Raw genomic sequence first — 24884 nt, forward strand, 5'->3', positions numbered from 1 at the left:
CCATGAAGGTACCTAGAAGGTATTATGCTCAAGTGGCATAAGTCAGACAGGAAAAGACAAATAGCATAATTCACTTATATGTGGAATCTAAACAGAATAAACAAACAAACAAAACAAAATCTCATAGATACAGAGAACTGATGACAGTCAGATGCGAGATGGGCTGGGAAGATGGATTAAAAAGGTGAAGGAATTAAGAAGAAAGTGTCAGTTATAAAATTAGTCAAGGGAATGTAAAGTGCAGCGCAGGGAATATAGTCAATAATGTTGTGATAACTATGTATGGTGTCAGGTACTAGACTTACGAGGAAGATCACTGTAAGATATATAAATGTCTAATCACTATTATGCACCTAAATATAACACTGTTAACTCTAATTGTAAAATAAAAAATATTTTAAAAATATAATTTAGGTAAAATAGCAAAAGTATCAAAAATTATTACTAAAAGTCCTTGGAATGCCAGGCATTCTCACAAATTATCAGATACTGTTATGAAGAAGATAAAAAGTCAGTGAGCTCTCCGTGAAAATCTTAAATGTTAATAAAAGAATGGCACAGAAGGAAATGTGGTCTCTTTTGTCAAAGCTCCCATGTTCTTAAAGACACTTACCCTTCAAACCATTATTCATTGGAAAGAATTTTTAAAGAAAGTTAGTTTTCTTAATTCCTGCAAGGTCAAATATGGTTCACCTACCTCCCAAAATATATCTCCCATTTGCTCACAAATTCTTTACCCTGACCCTTCAAGCCCCCCTGGAATGTCCTGGACTCCCTGACCTAAGGCCAGGGCCTATGCTGACAATGCATACAATTCCCAGAGGGCACTGGAGGCAATATGAAGCAATGCTGCCCTGTAGTTTCTTATCAAGGAGGGGGCTAGAAAGTCAACAAGCTAAGGTGCTTCACTTGACATCTTAACACCCAATTCTTTAATAAAGCCTCACCCAGGCCAAGAGTTAAGGCATTCTTAGATAAAATTAAACTTCCATTATGTACTGGGTCATGAAAACCAATGTATAATTCCAAAAAGTCTTTAAAGAACTAATTATGCCAAGAGAGGAATGCATAGTCAAGACACGCCTTGCTCAGAAGTATGCAGCTATTTAATCTTAGCCAGGGCAGCTGCTCTTCTCTCTGTGTTCTGGAACAAGGCACGGATCAATGCTCTCACTTCAGTGGAAGAGAATGCAGCTGCCAAGGGTCCTTTTCCATCTGCCCACCTGCAAAATAAAACACAAAATTCCATTTCGAATTATGTCTCTAAAGTATAAGCAAGATTATAAAATTGCGTATTTGATACCAAATGCTTGTTTTACTAGAAATAAAACAATCCTGGCATCCTTCCCCTTCTTTATGGACCTACCACTTAATCTCTTTCACCTCTTCTGCTTCTTGGCTGCATATTGGTATCAGTGGAGACAGAAAAAGAGACCAAGTTAGGTAGGTAAGACTTATTCTCCTGGCTCTGGCCGCATGGTTCAGTGGATAGAGGGTTGGCTCAGAGTGCAGACATCCTGGTTCGATTCCCAGTCAGGGCACATGTGAGAAGCGACCATCTGCTTCTCTTCCCCTCCCTCTCCCCCTTCTCTCCCTCCCCTCTCTTGCAGCCAGTGGCTCGACTGGTTCAAGTGTCAGCCCCAGATGGGTTGCCAGGTGGATCCCAGTCAGGTTGCATGGGGGAGTCTATCTCCCCTCCTCTCACTTAAAAAAAAAACTTATTCTCCCTTATTCTATACTTACTAAGCCCTGTTTGAACTTGACAATTATAACGACATCCTCATATGTTTATACATAGTACTAGGAACTGTTACTACTTTAAAAAGTGAACCACAAGCCTGGTCTGTGGTGGCGCAGTGGATAGTGTCAACCTGGAACATTGAGGCTGCCAGTTCAAAACCCTGGGCTTGTCTGGTTAAGGCACATACGACAAGCTACAAGCAAGCAATGAGCTAAAGTGAAACAACTATGAGTGATACTTCTCACTTTCTCCTTCCTCTCTCTGTAAAATCAATAAATATAAAATTTTAAAAAAGTGAACCACAAGCAACAAATTGCAACTGACAAAGAATTGGTATAAAAAATACATAGAAGCCCTGGCCAGTTGGCTCAGGGGTAGAGCGTCCGCCCAGCATGTGGAAGTTCTGGGTTCAATTCCCGGTCAGGGCACACAGGAGAAGCACCCATCTGCTTCTCCACCCCTCCCCCTCTCCTTTCTTTGTGTCTCTCTCTTCCCCTCCTGCAGCTAAGGCTCCATTGGAGCAAAGTTGGCCTGGGCGCTGAGGATGGCTCCATGGCTCTCTGCTTTGGTAGCAACAGAGCAATTTCCCAAATGGGCAGAGCATCGCCCCCTAGTGGGCTTGCTGGGTGAATCCAGGTCAGGCCCATGCAGGAGTCAGTCTGCCTCCTTGGTTCTCACTTCAGAAAAATACAAATAAAAAAAACATAGGGAACTTCCATGAACCAATAATGAAATCACAATGAATTCATTAGAATAAAGGGTAAAAAGTATAAACAAGCATTTAAAATAGAAAAAAAAATAAATGATCAATAAAAATGATGCTCAACATCATTAGAATTTAGAAAAATGTAAATTATAATGACAATGAGCAAAATTCACACTGATTAGGAAACATTTTAAAGTCTGTTAACACCAAATACTGGTGTAAATGTGAAGCAGCAGGACACATGAATTATGTAGCATCTGTATACAGGACATGACACAGCAGAGAGGATGAACTGCAGCTACACACACCACAGTAAAGGAATTTCAAAACTGTAACACTGAAAAAAGAAGCCTACTATGGGAGATTCCACTTACAGAAAATTCAAAAACAGGCCTGTCTGAACTTTATTGTTTAGCGCTATGTGCAACTGTGGTGAATCTATAAAGAAAGGAAGCAACACAAAATTCAAGACAGTCACCTCTGGTGGATAAATTTGGAGGAGTACGTGGGAGTCTTTAAAGGTACTGGTGAAATTTCCTTAAGTTGGGTAATAGGTACATGGACATTTATTTTATGCTTTTTCTTTAACTGTGAGTGTATGTTATATATACTGTACTCTTTCATATGTGTGATTTATAACTTTTAAAATGTTTCAACTACACGATTGGAAGTAGTTTCTTCAGTTAAAAAGAAATTTCTCAATTAGTTATTATCTTTGTATTTACTGAAATCTCTGGAACAACAAAATAATCTTCCTAGACAGAAGGGGGAAAAAACAAGCTAAGATATACCAGTATTATAAGTTTTCTTGTAACAAAGAATTAATGATCATTCTAGGCTGTAAGAGGGCCCTTTAACAGCAAAAGAAAAATTCTTATCTGCTTCTCTCTGGAGTCTTACCCTAAAGGTATTGTAATATTACCCACTATGGACTCATAAATAACCAATAAATAAAACAAATTTGGTACCAAATATAAGCTAGACCATAAGAAATGATGACATCGGATCACGTACAACAAAATGGTGGGATCTTAATAACATTATACGGAATGAAATAAGTAAATCAGAAAAAACCAAGAACTGCAGGATTCCATACATTGGTGGGACATGAAAACAAGACTAAGAGACATGGTGTGGTGGTTACGGGGGGGCGGGGCACAAAGAAAACTAAATAGAAGGTGAGGGAGGACAATCTGACTTTGGGTGAAGGGTATGCAACAGAATTGAATGACAAGATAACCTGGACATGTTTTCTTTGAATATATGTACACTGATTTATTGATGTCACCCCATTAAAATAAAAATTTATTTATATAAAAAGTATATATATATAAACTAGAGGTATTTTGACACAATTTTTCTCAAGTAGAAATCTCAAATATATTGTTTTAGAAAAGCAGTATCTGCTAAGAAGAATCCAGACCCATCTAGGTCTAATATAGCTAGGCATCTGTAATAAACCAACAAAGCAGATAAATAAGTAGCTACAGGAGGAAGTGGACCTTCAGATCTATTCATGGAGCTCCCTATGCAAGGCATGCATACTGGCTAATAATCTACCAAGACAATGAAAACATCTACAGATGTGTAAATAATCCACATGTATTCTTTCTGTGCATTGTCAACGGCCTCTGCGTACTCAGTATATAAGATACAAACAGCATATAGTTACTGGGACAGCAACGTTAACAGATGATGGTAAAACATCATCTACTATATTAAGAAAAAGTGAATCTTTTCTGTGTGTGTGGTGCTTAATCTCTAAAGCAGGGGTCCCCAAACTTTTTACACAGGGGGCCAGTTCACTGTCCCTCAGACCACTGGAGGGCTGGACTATAAAAAAAAAACTATAAACAAATCCCTATGCACACTGCACATATCTTATTTTAAAGTAAAAAAACGGGAACAAATACAATACTTAAAATAAAGAACAAGTAAATTTAAATCAACAAACTGACCAGTATTTCAATGGGAACTATGAGCCTGCTTTTGGCTAATGAGATGGTCAATGTGCTCCTCTCACTGACCACCAATGAAAGAGGTGCCCCTTCCGGGAGTGCGGTGGGGGGCCGGATAAATGGCCTCAGGGGGCTGCATGCGGCCCGCAGACCGTAGTTTGGGGACCCCTGCTCTAAACCTACTGTATTCCCTACAGAAAATCTGCTGGTCAATCAAACAATGGTTTGAGATTGATTAATACAAATAACAGTCACCCCTATGCCAATGTGTCAAAGCCAATGTTAAAATGCATTATCTGTTGGTTAAAATGGGCAACAATTTTCATCTAGATGTCAGAAGGTATACTTTTTACAAACCAAGATCTATGTGCAGCATCCCAAACAGCATGCTCAAGATCACAATGATATGAAACAAGAAGTCTTCATGTTAACAAATATGGAAAAGTAGTAATGAGACCCACACTATGATCAACAATGCAAAGACCCCAACTACTGCTACTCAATAGGAAACTTTCTTGGGTAACATTAAGAAATAGAGAATAACATAACAACTACTATATATGCCAGGGGTCCCCAAACTTTTTACACAGGGGGCCAGTTCACTGTCCCTCAGACCGCTGGAGGGCCGGACTATAAAAAAAACTATGAACAAATCCCTACGTACACTGCACATATCTTATTTTAAAGTAAAAAAACAAAACGGGAACAAATACAATATTTAAAATAAAGAACAAGTAAATTTAAATCAACAAACTGACCAGTATTTCAATGGGAACTAAGCTCCTCTCACTGACCACCAATGAAAGAGGTGCCCCTTCCAGAAGTGCAGCGGGGGCCGGATAAATGGCCTCAGGGGGCCGCATGCAACCCGCGGGCCGTAGTTTGGGGACCCCTGATATATGCTATCAGATGGGTACTAGACTTATCAAGAAGATAATTTTATAAGTTATACAAATGTCTAATCACTATTTTGTATACCCGAAACTAATATAATATTGTAGATCAACTGTAATTGAAAAGTAAAAAAAATTCTTAAATAATCTGCCCACACCAAAGAAAAAGGGGGAAGGAGGGATGGAAAGCATTAAGGTAGGAAGGAAGATAGAAAGGAAGATGGATGGATGGAAGGAAGGAAGGAGAGCAGGAAGGGAGGAAAGGAGGGGAAAGTACTGGTATAGATGGCACTAATACTGTTTGTGGCTGTGAAAAGGAACGGAAGGAAGGAAGGAAGGGAGGGAGAAAGGGAGGGAGGAGGGAGAGAAGGAAGGGAACGGAAGGAAGGAAGGAAGGAAGGAAGGAAGGAAGGAAGGAAGGAAGGAAGGAAGGAAGGAGAGCAGGAAGGGAGGAAAGGAGGGGAAAGCACTGCTATAGATGGCACTAACACTCCTTGTGGCTGTGAAAAGCTATGTACCTCTACCTACCTATCCCCGATTTCTTGCAAGCTGGCCTGTAACATCATCATCAGTTCTTTGAATGGCATCCATTTTGGCACATAGACTGGAACCTCTTCTTGATATTTCTTGTTCTTGCTTTCTTCAGATAGAGGTGCAAATACTTGGGGTCCTTCATCTATCACTGTTTTGCATAAGGAATACAATCTATCACCATCGTCAGTAGAGATGTCCTGGTTTTGCAAACAGAATACAACAGAATAGAATTGGGCCAGCTTAGTAGTAAGGAAAAGGCAGGTCTTTTGTGCATGTTATCCAGGCAGCTACAGCAAGATGTTTTCCAACCAATTCAGCATATCTTCCTAGACACTAGATTTCATCAGTTCTCTGACAATACTCCTAAGCTAGACTCACACAAAATATGCTGCAACAGACTGTTAGTAATTTAGTTTGCCTGCTTGAAAGAGCCCATTTCTCCAGCAAAATGTAGCACAGCTTGCTGCAAAGCAGGAGATATTACACATACGATTTAGCCAATCTATGCTTTAGAAGCATGAGATAGTAGAGGCCAGGCAACTTGTATAGGATCACACATATAATCTCAACTGTAGGAGTGTGTTGGAAAAGTGGCACATGTATGAGGCTGCATTTCACTTTACTAAATTAACTTATTTAATTCACTTGCAAATTAAATAAATATATGACTTCATACTTTACAGCCTATCTTGGGACTACCCAATTTCCAAGAACCTCCTTATCCATAATTTACACAGATGCCAGATGGAGAAACAGTATAAAACTTCCTTTTTTTTTAAGTTGATAAGAGAGGGGATAGTGAGGGAAATAGTGAGGCACACTCCCACATGTGCCCCAACCAGGATTCACCTGGCAACTCTATCTGGGACCGATATTCGAGTACCAAGGTATTTTTAGCACCTGAGGCTGATGCACTCAGGCCAACCAAGCTATCATCAGCACCTGGGGCCATGCTCAAACCAATCGAGCCACTGGCTGCAGGAGTGGAAGAGGGAGAGAAGGGGGGAGAGAAGTAGATGGACACTTTTCATGTGTGCCCCGACCAGGAATCAAACTCAGAACATCTGTACACTGAGCCAATGCCCTATCCAGTGCACCACCAGTCAGGGCCAACCCTAGTTTCTTATATAGTTAATATATCAATAGTTACAAAAGAGATTAGCAAGTCTCTAGAGCAAGACAGAATTAAGACAAAAAATGAAGAAATAACAGTATAATGAGTCAGACATGAACAATTTCTTCTACCATCTGTGTTGACTAAAATGAGACTTCATTGCCTGACCTGTGGTGGCACAGTGGATAAAGCCTCGACCTGGAACGCTGAGGTTGCCGGTTCGAAACCCTAAGCTTGCCTGGTCAAGGCACATATGGGAGTTGATGCTTCCTGCTCCTCCCCCTTCTCTCTCTCTCGCTCTCTCTATCTCTCCTCTCAAAAATAAATAAATAAAAATAATAAAATAGAATTTATTAAAATGAGACTTCATTAACACTTTCTTAGTAAAGTGACAATCTAGGACAAGAATGCATATCAGTCTGGTGAGGTATCTAATGGCTCTTACCTCTAGGGCAGTGATTCTGCCAATGATCTCAGAAATTGCTGTATTGAGTAGAGTCCCCATAGCCTTGCAATATATGTTCACTGGCAGGACATCCTGCCACACAAGCCCAAGTCGCTTCAGTTGATGCAGTACCTGCCAGAAGAGTACAGCTATTTACATAGGAGATTGTTGCAACTTCTTTCCAGATTTACATTTATCACTTGTATGAGAGCAAAGGCATTGTAAAAAGGTGAGGTAAAGTAATCAATAAATATATGTGCTTCTTAAATATTAAACCTTAGTGATACACCTGATAGATGAAAAACAGACTAAACCTGAAGAAGAAAAACTGCACTAAAAAACAAATCACATAGGAAAGAGGGGCATTAAGATAAAAGTTAATATTTCAAATTTCCCAAATCCAAGTTCATGAGTTAAATATTTGCTCTGACAGACTTAATGCCCTGTCACACGAGTAAGTGACGGAAAGACAGCCTCCAGCTGGCTTGCTGGGGTGGGGGTAGGAGGTAGGGGAAGATCACGAATGACAGTCAAAGGTAAGGTATACAGATTTTCCAATGGGGGTCATGTGGAATCCAATAAGCAACCTGCTACATATTCTTCAGTGTTTAAAAAACAAAGGGGCAGGCCCTGGCAGACTTGCTCAGTGGTAAGTGGTAGAGCGTCGGCCTGGTGTGCGGAAGTCCCAGGTTCGATTCCCAACCAGAGCACATAGGAGAAGCGCCCATCTGCTTCTCTACCCCTCCCCCTCTCCTTCCTCTCTGTCTCTCTCTTCCCCTCCCGCAGCCAGGGCTCCATTGGAGCAAAGTTGGCCCAGGCGCTGGGGATGGCTCCATGGCCTCTGCCTCAGGCGCTAGAATGGCTCTGATTGTAACAGAGCAACGCTCCAGATGGGCAGAGCATCGCCCCCTGGTGGGCATGCCAGGTGGATCCCGGTCAGATGCATGAGGGAGTCTGTCTGCCTCCCTATTTCTAGCTTCAGAAAAATACAAAAAAAAAAAAATAATAATAATACAAAAAAAAAACAACCCAAAAAACAAAGGGGCAGGGGGAACATCTAAGAGTACAAATTCCAGAGCTAACAACAGCCTCCCACCTGGCGGATTGCTTTACTTGCTGCAGAATAGTTCTCTTCATCATCCATATTTGAAAAGTTCCTAGCACTTGATAATCTTTCCAGAAGTTCTCCTTTCTGTGCCCGCATCTGGGCCAAAAAGCACTCTGTCCCTATGATGAGAAATGAGAATAAAGAATTCTAAAGGTTGTTCAATTACACACTGAAAAACTAGGGTGGAAGAGGAGAGAAGCATGTACCATGAATCTCTTCTGTTTAACTTAAAAACACTTGTTTGCTAGACAACATCATAGGGCTGCCCTATGGTTACCAGAGACAATTTTCTAATACATTAACCAGCTCCTCCAAGCCCACTTTCAGGACAGTAAGTTCTTCCCAATAGTTTGTCCAGAGTAAGGTAAGAAAAAATTACTTATATAGAGAAAGCAGCTACTTATTTTTCTAATAGCTCTACAACACCTAAACCTAAGGGAAAAGTCAGGAATTGAAAAGCTAAGTGAATTATATGGACTCTCTGCTTTTCGTAGGCTATCATAGTAAACATATTGATTTACCCCACATTTCATTTCTCTTGATTTTTAATAATCCCAAGTAAAGCTAAGGGAGGTAGCAGATGAAGGAGCCATCTTGAGGTTTTCACAATACAAATCTTATTTGTCATTCCACTGACATAACCCTGATGCGGTGGAAGCACACCAGCAACGTAGTCTGAACTTGAATGCACCATGAAATGATGTAATGAAAAAGTAATGCGTCCAGAGTGCACTCACTTTATAACATTAAATAACACCTGCAAATTAAATGCCCTCCTACTTTCCAATACAGCTTAGGACCACCATTTAATTTGTAAGTGCTTCATTCATAAATTACAAAGATGCCAGGCTGAGAAGCTGAATAATCAGTATGCTTTACTAACTTAAGGTATCAGTTACCAAGTGTCCTGAAGCCAGGTACAAGATCCACAAAAGTAGCAGTGCCATCACAAAGAACAGGGGAGAGACGTAACCTGAACTGATGCCCGAGGGTCAGCAGGTGATGAGCAATGTACATACAGTTGTTGTGGTGGATGGCGGCCAACTGGGGCAGTTTTTGAAGGTTCTCCCTAGTACAGGAGGGGTAGGAGGAGGGTTAGAAAAAGAAAGAAATCACCTGTTGTTGAAGTTGGGGCTGATGAAGTTACTACTCTTTTAATTATTTCTAGGCTTTCATCATTGTCTACTCTATAAATGCTGGATATAACAAAATATCATCTCATCACTCCCACTCACATTCAATGAGCGAGCAGTTGTTCTGCCTGAATGTGACCTATAAAGCTATCCCAGTGATTAGCACATGCGAAAGAGTAAGTAAGATGTTTACCTGCATCAACTCTTTGGAAACCTAGCATAGGTAAACATAATAAATCCCCTGAAATTTAACACTGATCCGTATGGAAATGCAGATTTACTTCCCCTTTCTCCAAATTCCTATTTCATTTATATAATGAAGCACTGAATTATTTTCTAATTCACTAGTTTTCAAAGCTGGCTACAGATTAGAGTCCTAGGAAATTTAAAATACATAGATGTTTAGACTTCATCCATACAAATTAAATCACAACCTCTGACAGAAGCTAGGCCATTTATGTTTCAAAAACTTCCCAGGTAATTTTTTTTTTTTGTATTTTTCTGAAGTGAGAAGTAGGGAGGCAGACAGACAGACTCCCGCATGCGCCCGACCGGGATCCACCCGGCATGCCCACCAGGGGGCGATGCTCTGCCCATCCTGTCCATCTGGACTGTTGCTCCATTGCAACTGGAGCCATTCTAGCACCTGAGAATGAGGTCCTCAGTGCTCGGGCCAACTTTGCTCCAATGGAGCCTTGGCTGTGGGAGGGGAAGAGAGAGAGAGAGAGAGAGAAAGGAGAGAGGGGAAGGGTGGAGAAGCAGATGGGAGCCTCTCCTATATACCCTGGCTGGGAATCGAACCTGGGACTTCCACATGCCAGGCCAACACTGGGCTGAGCCAAGCGGCCAAGGCCCAGGTAATTTTAATTTTCATACAAAATCAAAAATCACTACTTTAAGTCTTCCACACACATTTTTGTTCCTACCCAGCTTGGGAAGAGATCTTATCTGTATTTCTGCTATATCTCCTCTAGCAGTTTTTCAAATACTTCCTGGTTTGCTGATTTTTTAATGCTAGGCTAAATACACAAAATCAGAAACTAACAATCTAAGACAGTTGTCCTCACTTTTGGGTACACATGAGAATAATTTATAGGGCTTTATAAAACCACAGATGTGTGAGTCTTAAATCAGTCCTGTAAATCAAAATCTCTACGAGTAGGACCTATGCAAATATATATATATATGTATATATATATATATATACATATATATATATTGTTTAAGCTTTATAGTGATTCTAAAATACTGCCAAAGTTGAACCCAGTGTAAAACAGGGGTTTTCAAAGTGTGGTCCCCTGACAAGCAACATCAGCATCATCTTAAAAATTTTTAAATTTCCAGGCTTTATCCCAGTCATACTGAATCAAGAAATATTGGCCCGGCCAGGGGTGGCACAGTGGTGTCGACCTAGGATGCTGAGGCCCCAGGTTCAAAATTCTAGTCACTGGCTTAGCGCAGGCTCATCAGCTTGAGCGTGGGGTCGCTGGCTTGAGTACGGGATCATCAACATGACCCTAAGGATGCTGGCTTGAGCAAGAGGTCACTGGCTCAGCTTGAGCCCCCAGTCAAGGCATGTATGAGAGGCAATCAATGAACAACTAAAGTAACACAACTACGAGTTGATGTTTCTCATCTCTCTCCCTTCCTGTCTCTCTCAAAATGGGCATGAGATCTAGCAGTATGTATTTTAACAAGGCTTCCTGGTGATTCTGAGGCATACTCAAATTTGTAAACCATTGATCCAGGACAAAGTTCCAAAATCATATAGAAGTTAATCTAACTTCACACCAGTATAAAAAATGTTTCTGAGCACAGAACTCCTAAGCCAATTGCCTCTAAATCTCCAAGGACATATTTATTAGCTGACCCAAGGATGTTTTCTCTTTTCCTTTACTTGACTAAATAGCGAAGAAAAATTTTAAAGCACAGCAAAAAATATATAAACAAAAATAATAAGGTTCACAATTTCATAATAAGTGAACAAAAACAGACTAAAGTTCTTCTGAGTTTTAAATCTGCCTCACCCATTATACTGCAAGATTATAATACCTATATTAACCTGTGTCCTTCGAACATGTATTTTAAATGATTTACTACATTTCAGTGTAAAAATTTTAGTAAGCGCCTGACCAAGCAGTGGCACAGTGGATAGAGCGTTGGACTGGGATGCGGAAGGACCCAGGTTCAAGACTCCGAGGTCACCAGCTCGAGCACAGCTCATCTGGTTTGAGTAAAGCTCACTAGCTTGGACCCAAGGTTGCTGGCTCAAGCAAGGGGTTACTAGATCTGCTGAAGGCCCACGGTCAAGGCACATATAAGAAAGCAATCAATGAACTAAGGTGTCGCAACAAAAAACTGATGATTGATGCTTCTCATCTCTCTCCATTCCTGTCTGTCTGTCCCTATCTATCCCTCTCTCTGACTCTCTCTGTAAAAAAAAACACCAAACATTTCTAGTAAGCAAAATATCTTTGGTGGGAGTATAAGATTACTGGTTTTACCCTGACCTACAAACATTTTAGACATACATTATACAGAAAGAAGAAACAGTGGCACTTACTTATGATATGTTGGTACAACATCATGAAACAGATGGAAGATATTCCTCACTGAGTAGAAAAGTTGAACAGCACTAAGAGGAAAACAGTTTTAACAGAAATGCGTAAGGATATATCAAAAATGAGGAAAAAATTCAAACTAAGTATACCTTAAGTAAGAGTCACCAGCTAAAACTACAAATTGAGAGAACACCTACCTGCCTTGGTCACTGCCAAAAACACCATTCATCTAGATAGAAATATATTCTCAACCAGTACTGACGAACCCAGAGCACAGTCCTAAAAATCCAGATTCCTTAATGATTTTAAGAATAACAGCACTCAACCCAAAGCCTTTTTCCCATTTATCAATTTATTTTCCGTCAGCACCCAGAGTATCCCCCCTTCAGTAACAAATGGAGCTAAGCCTCAAGCAAATGGTACCTACTCACTGACAAACTCTGCAAAGGGTAAGCCACCAGTAAAGGCGTTCACTTGGTTTTTTTAGTATCGGTCTTTCAGCTTTCACTATTCTCCTTACCCCGACGCAAGGACATGAATCAACATTTCTAGAATAGAATCTAACCTCGAGTTTTCTTTTGCCCTTTATATCTGGCCTTAGAATTCTTAAAGATTACTATTCAAATGCACTTAGAAAAAGTAAATATGAGGTCTGTGTACTTACTTACTTCTATGTAAGAGAATCTTAAACTCTATACCTTGAATAAGTCACAGGAATTCCACAAATATTTAGAAAAATACATTATGGTTACTATATCCTAAAACACTATTACTATGATTACTATAATACTTGATTATTTCATTTTATTTTTGCTGCATATGTTGTCCTTTGTGGTTTAATAATAGAGAAGTGGGCTATTGCAATGTACTTGTGCTTTTGTTTGTCCTGTTAAAAACTATTTCTTTCAGTGAAAGAATGCCCATATAGACATTCAGTACACAAAAATATTTTGGGGTGTTCTGTATTTTCAAAAAAATTAGAAAACATTGCCTTGCATTCCTAACTTCTGATCTGGTATGTTTCAGGTGAATGCCATGAGAAAAATAGTCACTCCTATATTTATTTTTCCCAAGGAGTTTATACTTCCCTCACCATGTATTTTTCTTCCTACTTATATTTAAAACTGAATGAACTTGTGACTATAGTGATTCATTAGTCATGCAAGTATTTGGTAAAAATGTTCTTTCTGGAGAAGAATAAAATCAAGGGGTCTGTTTGCATGTGGGGGTAAAAAGAGAAAGTCTGGAAGCCGAGCTGAAGATGCAATTCAGTTAAGTCCAGCCCTGAGCGTTGTCTACTATGAGGATGACAACTAAACAACTGCGACATGCACATATAAACTAACGAGGCTTTGTAACCCTGTCTTGCAGTCAAATTGGGCTACAGCCTGACATTTCCTCCTCAGTGCAGTCTAGGAATAGGAAGGAGCTTACAATAGAGATTCAGTAGATGGGGAATAGGGTATCCTGCATAAAAAAGCACACTTGATGGATTCACCCTGGGCCCCGGCTGGGTGGCCCAGTGGATAGAATGCTGCCCCGGTGTACTGGAGGTCGCAGGTTGGACCTCCCCTCAGGGCACATGAGAAGCAACCAGTGAGTACACAACTAAATGGAACTAAGTGGAACGACCAGTTGATGCTTCTTTCTCTCCCTTCCTCCACTCCCTCCTCTCAAATCAATGGGAATTTTTTTTTAAAAAAGAAGAAATCATCCTGGAAGTTAATTTTTGGTATATTCCATTCTTTCTTTCTATGTTTGACTACCCAACAAACTAGTATACTGTAGAAAATAAACACTGAAAATGTATATTAATTAAGGTATAGATTTCAAAAGGTAAAATAAGTTTTAAGCTAAAGGGTAGTGCAGGCTGGAGTAGATGATACAACTATCACTATTACCACTACCACCAACAATAATAAACAGTTGAGTATTACTCATTTTTCAGACAGCATTCTAAGTTCTTTAAGTTAATTATCAATATATACCTGGTGTGCTGCACTGTTTCTTTAGAGAAAAAGAATATTAACTAATGGAATAAAAAAACCCAAAGGAGCCAGCTAATTTTCTTAATAAATGTCAGTTTAAGCAAGTCATTGCCATTTTCACACAACTCAGGACTCTTACCATTGATCGCTGCTTGTTGTTGCCTCTAGCAAAGTCTGATAGGCAAGTTCCATTAATTTCTTCACAGATTCACTGACATGGCATGTGGGCAAAGAAAAGGAATGTTGGTCCAATGTATTTTCAGGCTGTAAATTCATAACGTCATTGTACTGAGTTGTGGACATTTTCTGCACTTGTAGCTTGTCAGCTTCATCAGGGATGGGTAAGTCAGGCACACTCATCTTAGAACCAGGAGTAATCTAAGATCCAAACATAGAAACATAGAAAATGCGCTATCCTCATAGTAATCCAAATGCAAGCACATGTGAGGAATAAGATACTGGTTGCTTCCAAGATGATAAAGCTGTGGCTCTGCAGTAATTAAAAGACGAGTATATATGGCAGTATTTTAATGACCTAGCAGCTGAGAGCATGCCACAAGAAATAAGCAATCCCCTTTACTATTTACTACAATTCCTCTAATTCTTCTGTGTACTCATTGTGGTAAAAATGGCAAAGTTGTGAAAGGCACCCAGAATTTTAGGTAAATTAAAGTCCCTTCAAAATCACCTTTCTCAGACTAAACTATAAGGTCATTATAGACCAGCATGATGTTACAGTCCTGTCATTAAACAAATCATTTCCCACCAGGAATGTGTTGGCTTAGTCAAAGAAATAACTCATTCAGGCCAGCATATACTCCCCTTAAAATTCCCAAATCAAAACCAAAAAAGCCTCCCTAACATTTATACAGAGTGAAAATTCCAGACTTAATGAAGACTAAAGGAAAGAACACTAGGCTGCTAGTCTGGAATCATCAATGATACTTTTTACCCTAACTTTGACAAAGTCATTTAAGCTCTCTGGACCTCAATGTTCTCATTGTACAAGGAAGAAAAATAGTATTGCAATAATGGTTTTCAAACCTTGCTTCTTAAAAATGCCTCAAGAGCCAAAAATTAAGCAGGTAGAAGCAGCAGATTCCCTAACCCCACTGCAAGAAGAGCAGCTCTGCTCCATATACTGGACCTCTATAGAAAATTTATGATAGAAAAAGTTCACTGTAATAAAAATGTTTAACTCAATCAGATTTGTCTTCCTAATCTGTAAAATGGTATAAAAGTATCTACTTCACAGGGCTGTTATAAAGTTTAAATAAAAATACAAATGTCAGGTACCTATTTACCAGTCAAAATTATGGCTAGAATATAGAAGAAAAAATATAATTATAGAGATGATTAGAAAAATACTACTGTTTGTCTGAAAACTAGTGGACCCACAATAAACGTGACTCAAAACAGTGACTTCATGAAGAGGGTGAGGGAACCTCATGATGGAAGAATAAGAGATCTCATAAGATAACTGTTAAATTAAAATGTAAAAACAAAGCAACAACAAACCACGACTTTAGATCATTTGCAAAAATAGTAGGTAAACATAGGGAACTGCTTTAGAAAAAAATTAGATGAAAATCATGAAAGGCAAATAAAGTTAAATGATTTATGAAAAAGAAAGACGAGCTCTTCAAAGTTGGGCAGTTTAAAAGATCTAATCCCAGGGCCTAAATGCCCAGAAAAAGAACCAGGTTTGAATCCGGAGCACAGATTCTCAACTAAGAACAAATTCACACTCCGGGGAACATCTGGCAATATCTGGAACTATTCTGATTATCACAACTGGGAGAGTTGCTACTGGTGTTTGTGAGTAGAGGTTAGGGGGGCTACTAAACATCTTACAGGCCAATCCTCCACAGGAAAGAATTATCTGGCTCCAAACATCAACAGTGCCCACTATTGAGAAACCCTGATCTAGAAAAAGCTAATTAATAGGATTTGGGTACTTGGGGGAAAAATGTAGGAAGTCAGAATTAGTTTTATAGAAAGTCAGAATTAGTTAAAAATAAGGAGCTCCAACATATCTAGCTCAAATGTCATGTTACTGAAAAAAAGAAAAGAGGTCCAATGAAGTTAAAATATTGAGCTCAGAGTCACAGAGCAATGCCATAACAATCCTATTTAGATCAAGGAGTTACGACAGAGGCAAGTGAGATGTATTGATAGACCATTATGTACACAGTAGCATGTATGCACCAGGGATTTTTTTGGTGCTGGAGACACACTAGTAAAGAAAAAACCCTAACCTCCCCATATGAGCCTATTTTCTAGAGAGGTTGAACCAATAAATAATTTATAGAAAATGTTCATTAATAAGTGATATGAAGAAAAATCAAGCAAGAAATGATAACAGGCAATAGACAGAGGTCAACATTTTAAAAAGAGTGCTAAGGAAAGAGAGCGAGTCACGTAGTGTGATTTGTGGTAAAAATGTTCCAAGCAGAGGGAAGAAGAGGTTCAAAGGTTCTGCAACCAAGCAGTCCTAGCAGATTAAGAGAACAGCAGAGACTGAAGAACACAGCAGGACATAGAAAACAAGAGGCAACTGGAAGACAGGTGATATAAGGCCTTACAGGCTACCATAAGGTTGCTGGGCCTTTCTCTAAGTAAGACAGGAAGCCACCAAATTCTATGCAGAAGAGAGACATAATCAAGTGATATTTATATTAAAAAAACAAACAAACAAAACACACATAGCAAAATTCCTGGTATTAGGTAGATTTTAACTCCCTTAGTAGTCTAAAATCACCTTAAAATGTGTTACTATCTATACCTTCAAATGGCTAAATATTTTGCTGAAGTGGACACAGTAACAAGAAATGGAAGATGACAGAAGAAGGTATAAAGGCAAAAAGAGTTCAGTACTTGCAGTGATAGAAGAGAAATGGCTGAGAAGTTTTCTTATAAGTAATGACTTTAGTCTATGTGTTGCGTTAATCTAATGCCTTACATTTACCAAATGTTATTTTACATATGTAAGGTATGAAAAGAAAAAAAACTAGAACATATAGAATTATCTATGATCAAAGGAGTAAATTACCCTCAATGCAAATTAATTAGTCCATTAACTTTGCAGATAATTTGTTTACACCCTATACAGATCGCATATTTTGTTTTATTAACTTCAAAACTAGTGCCTCTATTAGCCTAAAAGACGAAGTCAACAATTTCACAATAGAATACAATCTCTGGACATAAATAAATCCTAAGTATACCTGTCACAAAACTGTGTACTAGAAAATCAAGTAATAAAGTTGGAAAAACCCTTAAATTGACATGTTATCTGACTACAATAATACTAATCCGTTATATTCATGCAGACTTTTTCAGTTTATACAGGGCTTTCATGGGCATTATCTTTTCTGGACCCACAATACCCTATTAAAGAGGTTGATATTAGGACCACTTTAAAGGTGAGAAAACTAATATTCAGAAGATTAGTAAGTTCCTCAGTGAGCTCAGTAACTATCAAGCTCTCTTCTACTCTACCATATCATTTCAAAACCAGCTGCTTCCTGACCACAACATAATACACTATAACCCAATACCTTCACAGTGTTGTGAATCTCAGAGGTCATCAGATTTCTGGCCGCCACAATTACATCCTGACACTTCTTGTTAGCAAAGTGAGCATTGATGTTACGGGCATATTTCAGCAAATCAGTAGTATCTCCTTTTAAAAACCTCATTTCCTTTAAGGTATTTTCAAACTCTTCAGTGGACTGTATAATCTGAGAAAAACAAGAAAAAAAGAATTATATACTGTACATATACTCCATTTCAATATTAAAATTTTAATCCAATGTACAGAAAATAACAAGGACAAGCTGGTAATTTAAGTTTCCGAACAAACGATCAATTACAAGGTATAAAACTATTACACATTTTTCCTGCCTTAAATTCATTAGGAAGAGTATCTTCAACAGAAATTTCTGACTGTACTTGCTTGATAAAGGTGCAAAAAACTTAAAAATAAGTATAAAATAAATACACTTATTTTAGTGTTCAAGGAAACACTAAAAAGAAACAAAAAAGTATCACAAAGTAACTACTATAGAAGATACAAGTATAAATAAAAGGATAATTGTTTTCAAAAATATCTTATTAAAGAAAATATACTTAACATTGCGGACAGAGCACGAGATTATACAGTGATTTACAAATATCATACTTTAAAAAGATAGCTTGTAAAAACATGTAATAAATAACTTCAAAATGCAATTGTTATTTAATTTTAAGAGTGCCTTTAATATTTATGTAAAACGTTTTTTGTACTTGTTCAATAGAATAAAACTGCTGGTCCACAATGTGTTAATAAGAAAAGATACCTCTCAATCAAACTGTAAAATTACACCCAGGAGAAAAAGGAAGTTATGAGGAATTTGCTTCTATTCATTATTAATAAGTTTCTTAAAGATGTCACTAAAGAATAATCCCTTCCCCCCCAAATTTAAAAGACACCAGTAAGAACCTACAATCTTTTAAAATCATATGTGATGTCTGCTCTTACCTCTTCATATTGCTGTAACTTGCTACTATTTGTTGGGATAGAATAAACCAAACAGTTTTTAATGAGGCACTCAGACAAGTCTTCCCAGATCACATCACCAAGCATCTCAGTCAATATAATCTTAGATGGTTTTTCATTTTCTAGATCAGTATCAAGAGGCAAATCTGAATTCAAAAGAAAAAGTTTTAAACAGGAAACCATTCACAGTCTGGATTATTCTCAAGTTCCCTAGTTTTCTAGAATTATTTCACAGTAAGATGATGAGGAAGAAACAGCACAGTAACTCTACAGCTATCTTAACTGACTGCATGAGGACAAAGCATGACATACAATTATTACTTTATTTTCACTGCTCAAATGACTTGTCTGCGCTATATTACCACCAGGACTCTGTAACAATAAGGTGCTAACCCATCTAGATTATAATCATCTACTGCTTATCTACTAATTTAATTATATGACAAGCATTAAGAAATTCTGCATATGAAGTTGACAACAGTTTAGAATAAAATTCCAGTTCTTCAATAATAAACATACTTTTTTCATCTCTGCATAGGAACTGAGTGTTTATCCTAAGATATCAATAAACATCTTACATAACACATCTAGTCTGGCAAACAGAATACTTCAACACCTCTTCTATAGTATACCTTATATGGTGGTTTTTTTCCAATACATCATGAAGGAATTATATTCAGAATATATTATTATATTAAGAAATATAATACTTAACTTCAAAATTTTCTTGGAACAAAAAGTAATGCTGGCCAAATATTCAATAGAGATAAAATATGACAATGTTTTCTACTGAGATCACATTGCATATGAACAAGTAAACTGAAGGTTTATGGAAAGAAAAAGCTTATTTGTGACCTCATTAGACAGATAGAAGAATAGATGGTAAAATTACACCTTTTCAAACTACAAGTCAATAATAGCATTACCATTTTTCTAACAAAATTCAAAATGCAGAAGATTTTAATTGCATTTTAGATTGTAAATTGGCTGCCTAAAGTACCACAAAGATTTTAAAAATGCTTTGCTGATATTGATAAATTTAGAACTTTTGAAAAAGTTATGCAAAACCACTTTGAATTCCATATTAGTAACAGTGATACACATAGGTCAGTGGATTTACTTAACTGTCAGGGTTTTGAAACTGATATGCTTTTGCTTCAAAGCAAATTAATCCATTTAAAAGGGATAAACTAAATTCATTGATGTAGGTGAGACTATTAAAGAAAAAAAATTCTTGGTACTCGATACAGCTATTTGAAATTTTTCAGTATGTTTTAAACCTACTTTTCAATTGTAAATTTTATGACATCTAAATACAGAACAAGCATTTCTAGGAAAAATTTGCATCCAAATTAAGATGTCCTGTGAGTATAAAATATCAAATTTGGAAAAGTTTGTATTAAAAAATGTAAAATAGCTCATTAATCATTTTTACATCAATTATGTATTAATATATTTTGGGTATACTGGACTACATAGAAGACATTATTAAATTATACTGTATTTCCCCATGTGTAAGACACACCTTAATTTTGGGGCCCGAAATTTGAAACAAGTAAAAATTTTAAAAAAGGAAAGATGTATTACATGAAAACCAGTTAACAATAAGCCAATACAGTAAGGTCGCAGGATACAAAATTACATACAGAAGTCAATAGCCTTTCTATATGCCAACAATGAAACAATTGAGAACGAACTCAAAAGAATAATCCCCTTCACGATTGCAACAAAAAAAATAAAATACTTAGGAATAAACATAACAAAGAATGTAAAGGACTTATATAATGAAAACTATAAACCATTGTTAAGGGAAATCGAAAAAGATATAATGAGATGAAAGAATATACCTTGTTCTTGGCTAGGAAGAATAAATATAATCAAGATGGCTATATTACCCAAAGCAATATACAAATTTAATGCAATTCCCATCAAACTTCCAATGACATTTTTTAAAGAAATAGAGCAAAAAATCATCAGATTTATATGGAACTATAAAAAACCTCAAATAGCCAAAGCAATCCTAAAGAAAAAGAATGAAGCTGGGGATATTACAATACCTGACTTCAAACTCTATTACAGGGCAACGACAATCAAAACAGCATGGTATTGGCAGAAAAATAGACACTCAGACCAATGGAACAGAATAGAAAGTCCAGAAATAAAACCACATATATATAGTCAAATAATTTTTGATAAAGGGGCCAACAACACACAATGGAGAAAAGAAAGCCTCTTCAATAAATGGTGCTGGGAAAACTGGAAAGCCACATGCAAAAGAATGAAACTGGACTACAGTTTGTCCCCTGTACAAAAATCAACTCAAAATGGATCAAAGATCTAAACATAAGACCTGAAACAATTAAGTACATAGAAGAAGACATAGGTACTCAACTCATGGACCTGGGTTTTAAAGAGCATTTTATGAATTTGACTCCAATGGCAAGAGAAGTGAAGGCAAAAATTAATGAATGGGACTACATCAGACTAAGAAGTTTTTGCTCAGCAAGAGAAACTGATAACAAAATAAACAGAAAGCCAACTAAATGGGAAATGATATTTTCAAACAACAGCTCAGATAAGGGCCTAATATCCAAAATATACAAAGAACTCATAAAACTCAACAACAAACAAACAAACAATCCAATAAAAAAATGGGAAGAGGATATGAACAGACACTTCTCCCAGGAAGAAATACAAATGGCCAACAGATATATGAAAAGATGCTCCTATTCTACTGAAAGTCTTCCAAAAAATTGAAGAAGAAGCAATACTCCCAAACACATTTTATGAGGCCAACATAACCCTCATACCAAAACCAGGCAAGGATGGCACAAAAAAAGAAAACTACAGACCAATATCTCTAATGAATACAGATGCTAAAATACTAAACAAAATACTAGCAAATCGAATACAACAACATATTAAAAAAATAATACATCATGATCAAGTGGGATTTATCCCAGAATCTCAAGGATGGTTCAACATACGTAAAACGGTTAACGTAATACACCGTATCAACAAAACAAAGAACAAAAACCACATGATCTTATCAATAGACGCAGAAAAGGCTTTTGATAAAATACAACACAATTTTATGTTTAAGACTCTCAACAAAATGGGTATAGAAGGAAAATATCTCAACATGATAAAGGCCATATATGATAAACCATCAGCTAAGATCATATTAAATGGCACTAAACTGAAGGCTTTCCCCCTTAAATCAGGAACAAGACAGGGTTGTCCACTCTCTCCACTCTTATTTAATGTGGTACTAGAGGTTCTAGCCAGAGCAATCAGACAAGACAAAGAAATAAAAGACATCCATATCGGAAAAGAAGAAGTAAAGGTATCACTTTTTGCAGATGATATGATCCTATACATCGAAAACCCCAAAGAATCCACAAAAAGACTACTAGAAACATGAAAACCAGTTAGAAGGTGATGGAAGACAACTAGACTTTGGGTGATGGGAATGCAGCATAATCAAATGTCAAAATAACCTAGAGATGTTTTCTCTGAACATATGTACCCTGATTTATCAATGTCACCCCATTAAAATTTTTAAAAAAGATGTATTACATACAGTTAGTGTACTCAAGTTTTACTCATCATAAAATTCATACAACTCCTCATTCACGCTAAAAAGTGGGAAATGCAAGTAAAAAAAACTACAACCACTATATAAGATGCACCCAGTTTTTAGACCTCAAATTTTTCAAAAAAATGTGCATCTTATACATGGGTTAATAAGGTAAGTTCATGTTTCATTTAGCATTTTTTTATGTGGCCACCAGAAATTTTAAATTACATTACATAGCTTGCATTTTATTTCTATTAGACAATGCTGACCTAGACCATAGCACCTAAAAACAGCTACCACCCTTCATCAAGTGGTATACGCAGCTGGTACACTGCCTTGCTCTATAAACATCTGAGGAATGGATATACGCGTACCTACCAGAGAAGAGTTTGGTATAACACATCGGTGTGATTACACTATAAAATCCATTTTGTACCCTTTTCCCCCTTTAAGACCATATCATAAACATTTCACCAAACTATTAAAAAGTATTATATTCCTATTTTGCTTAGCTTTTTATTAGTAAAATGCACTAAATTCTGGCATATTTTCCTTATCTAATGATGTAACATATTGACATAATGAACTGTTTGATAGATTTCTTATGCTGAACCATTCTTGCACTCCTAAAGTGAACCCTTGGTTACAATGTGTCCTTTTTAAAGGTACTATTGGATTTGATTTACATTTTTTAAAATGTTTGCATTTATAGTCAAAGGTAAAGCCATTCTACAGTGTTTTATCTGTGAGTAAGCTACTATTATATTTTATTTATAATGTTTATGTTGGTTTTTAAAAAATTCATTAGGGCACTTCTCATATTTCTCTACTGACCAAGGAGCTTGATTTAAAGAGGATTCTCTGTACTTTGAAGAACACATATAATTTAGCTATAAACCTACAGTGTCTAATGGTGGCCTTTTTAATGCCAAGTCTTTAATAACCTTCCAAATTTCTTCTACGGTTATTTTTATGTTCACAGAGTTTCTGCCCCTTAGTAAATTTTAGTAATTTATACTTTCTAGAAAATTATGGCAAAAGCAAAACATACTGCTGTGACAAGACCAACAACACTAAGATTTAAAAGAAAAACACCCCAAATTTACCCTCTCCATACCCACAAGCTTATCTTTTTTCTTTCTCCTTGTTCAAGTGATCGATTTTAAGTTTGGTTGGTATTATTCCTCCCTCAGATTCATACCAAAAGAAAATACACACACACACACACACACACACACACACACACTCTCACACTGTGTCCATAAAGTCATGGTACACTTTTGACCAGTCACAGTAAAGCAACAAAAGACAACAGAAATGTGAAATCTGCACCAAATAAAAGGAAAACCCTCCCAGTTTCTGTAGGATGATGTGGCAGCATGTATGCATGCGCAGACGATGACGTAACACCGTTTGTACAGCGGAGCAGCCCACGGCCATGCCAGTCGAGATGTGGACAGTACAGAGGAAAGTTCAATGTGTTCTGTGGCTCGCTAAATTCAAATCTGTGACCAAAGTGCAATGTGAATATCCCGTTTATAACGAAGCGCCAGCACATATGAATAACATTACTTGATGGGATAAGCCAGGGGTCCCCAAACTTTTTACACTGGGGGCCAGTTCACTGTCCCTCAGACCATTGGAGGGCCGGACTATAAAAAAAATGATGAACAAATCCCTATGCACACTGCACATATCTTATTTTAAAGTAAAAAAACAAAATGGGAACAAATATAATATTTAAAATAAAGAACAAGTAAATTTAAATCAACAAACTGACCAGTATTTCAATGGGAACTATGCTCCTCTCACTGACCACCAATGAAAGAGGTGCCCCTTCAGGAAGTGCGGCGGGGGCTGGATAAATGGCCTCAGGGGGCCACATGCGGTCCGCAGGCCATAGTTTGGGGACCCCTAGTAAGCAGTTGAAGGAAACCAGCAGTTTGATGGAGAAACCCCGTTCTGATAGGCCATCAGTCAGTGACGAGTCTGTAGAGGCTATATGGGATAGCTACCTAAGAAGCCCTACAAGATCTGTGCATGAGCCCACATCGAACTGCACTGAATAGGTATTAAACTGGGAGAGTTTTCCTTTTATTTGGTGCAGATTTCACATTTCTATTGTCTTTTGTTGCTTTCCTGTGACCGGTCAAAAGTGTACCATGACTTTACAGACACACTGTATGTGTATGTGTATGTGTATGTATATGTATATGTACACACATACACACACACACACATACACACACACACAGAAATTTGGGTAAAAACTAAAAGCAATCAATCCCCTTATGATCAGGAACAAGACAGGGATATCCTCTTTCACCACTCTTTTTCAACACTGTTCTAGAAGTCCTAGCCACAGCCATCAGACAAGTAGAAACAAAAGGCTTCCAAATGAGAAATGAAGAAGTAAACTGTCTTTGTTTGCTGATATGATACTGAACATAGAAAACCCTAAAGTCTCCACCAAAAAAACTACTAGATCTGATAAATAAATTTGGTAAAGTGGCAGGATATAAAATTAATATTCAGAAATCAGTGGCATTTACATCAATAATCAACTGTCAGAAAGAGAAATTA

At 37.4% G+C, this 24884-nt stretch overlaps 1 protein-coding gene across 1 annotated transcript in view; it reads right to left on the reverse strand.

Annotated features, from left to right (window-relative positions):
• Nucleotides 1–909: 909 nt before the first annotated feature.
• ZW10 (zw10 kinetochore protein) overlaps nt 910–24884 on the reverse strand; it is a 41955-nt gene continuing 17980 nt past the window's right edge. Inside the window, exons 8-16 of the mRNA XM_066245001.1 lie at nt 18704–18867; nt 17742–17924; nt 14321–14559; nt 12196–12267; nt 9399–9568; nt 8488–8618; nt 7392–7523; nt 5827–6029; nt 910–1223 (exon numbers count right to left, since the gene is read on the reverse strand). Coding sequence (XP_066101098.1) covers nt 1103–1223; nt 5827–6029; nt 7392–7523; nt 8488–8618; nt 9399–9568; nt 12196–12267; nt 14321–14559; nt 17742–17924; nt 18704–18867 — 1415 coding nt within the window. The 3' untranslated portion in view covers nt 910–1102. The remainder of the gene's footprint in view (nt 1224–5826; nt 6030–7391; nt 7524–8487; nt 8619–9398; nt 9569–12195; nt 12268–14320; nt 14560–17741; nt 17925–18703; nt 18868–24884) is intronic.

The sequence above is a fragment of the Saccopteryx bilineata genome, chromosome 1 (assembly GCF_036850765.1).
Source record: "Saccopteryx bilineata isolate mSacBil1 chromosome 1, mSacBil1_pri_phased_curated, whole genome shotgun sequence".
NCBI classification, from domain to species: domain Eukaryota; kingdom Metazoa; phylum Chordata; class Mammalia; order Chiroptera; family Emballonuridae; genus Saccopteryx; species Saccopteryx bilineata.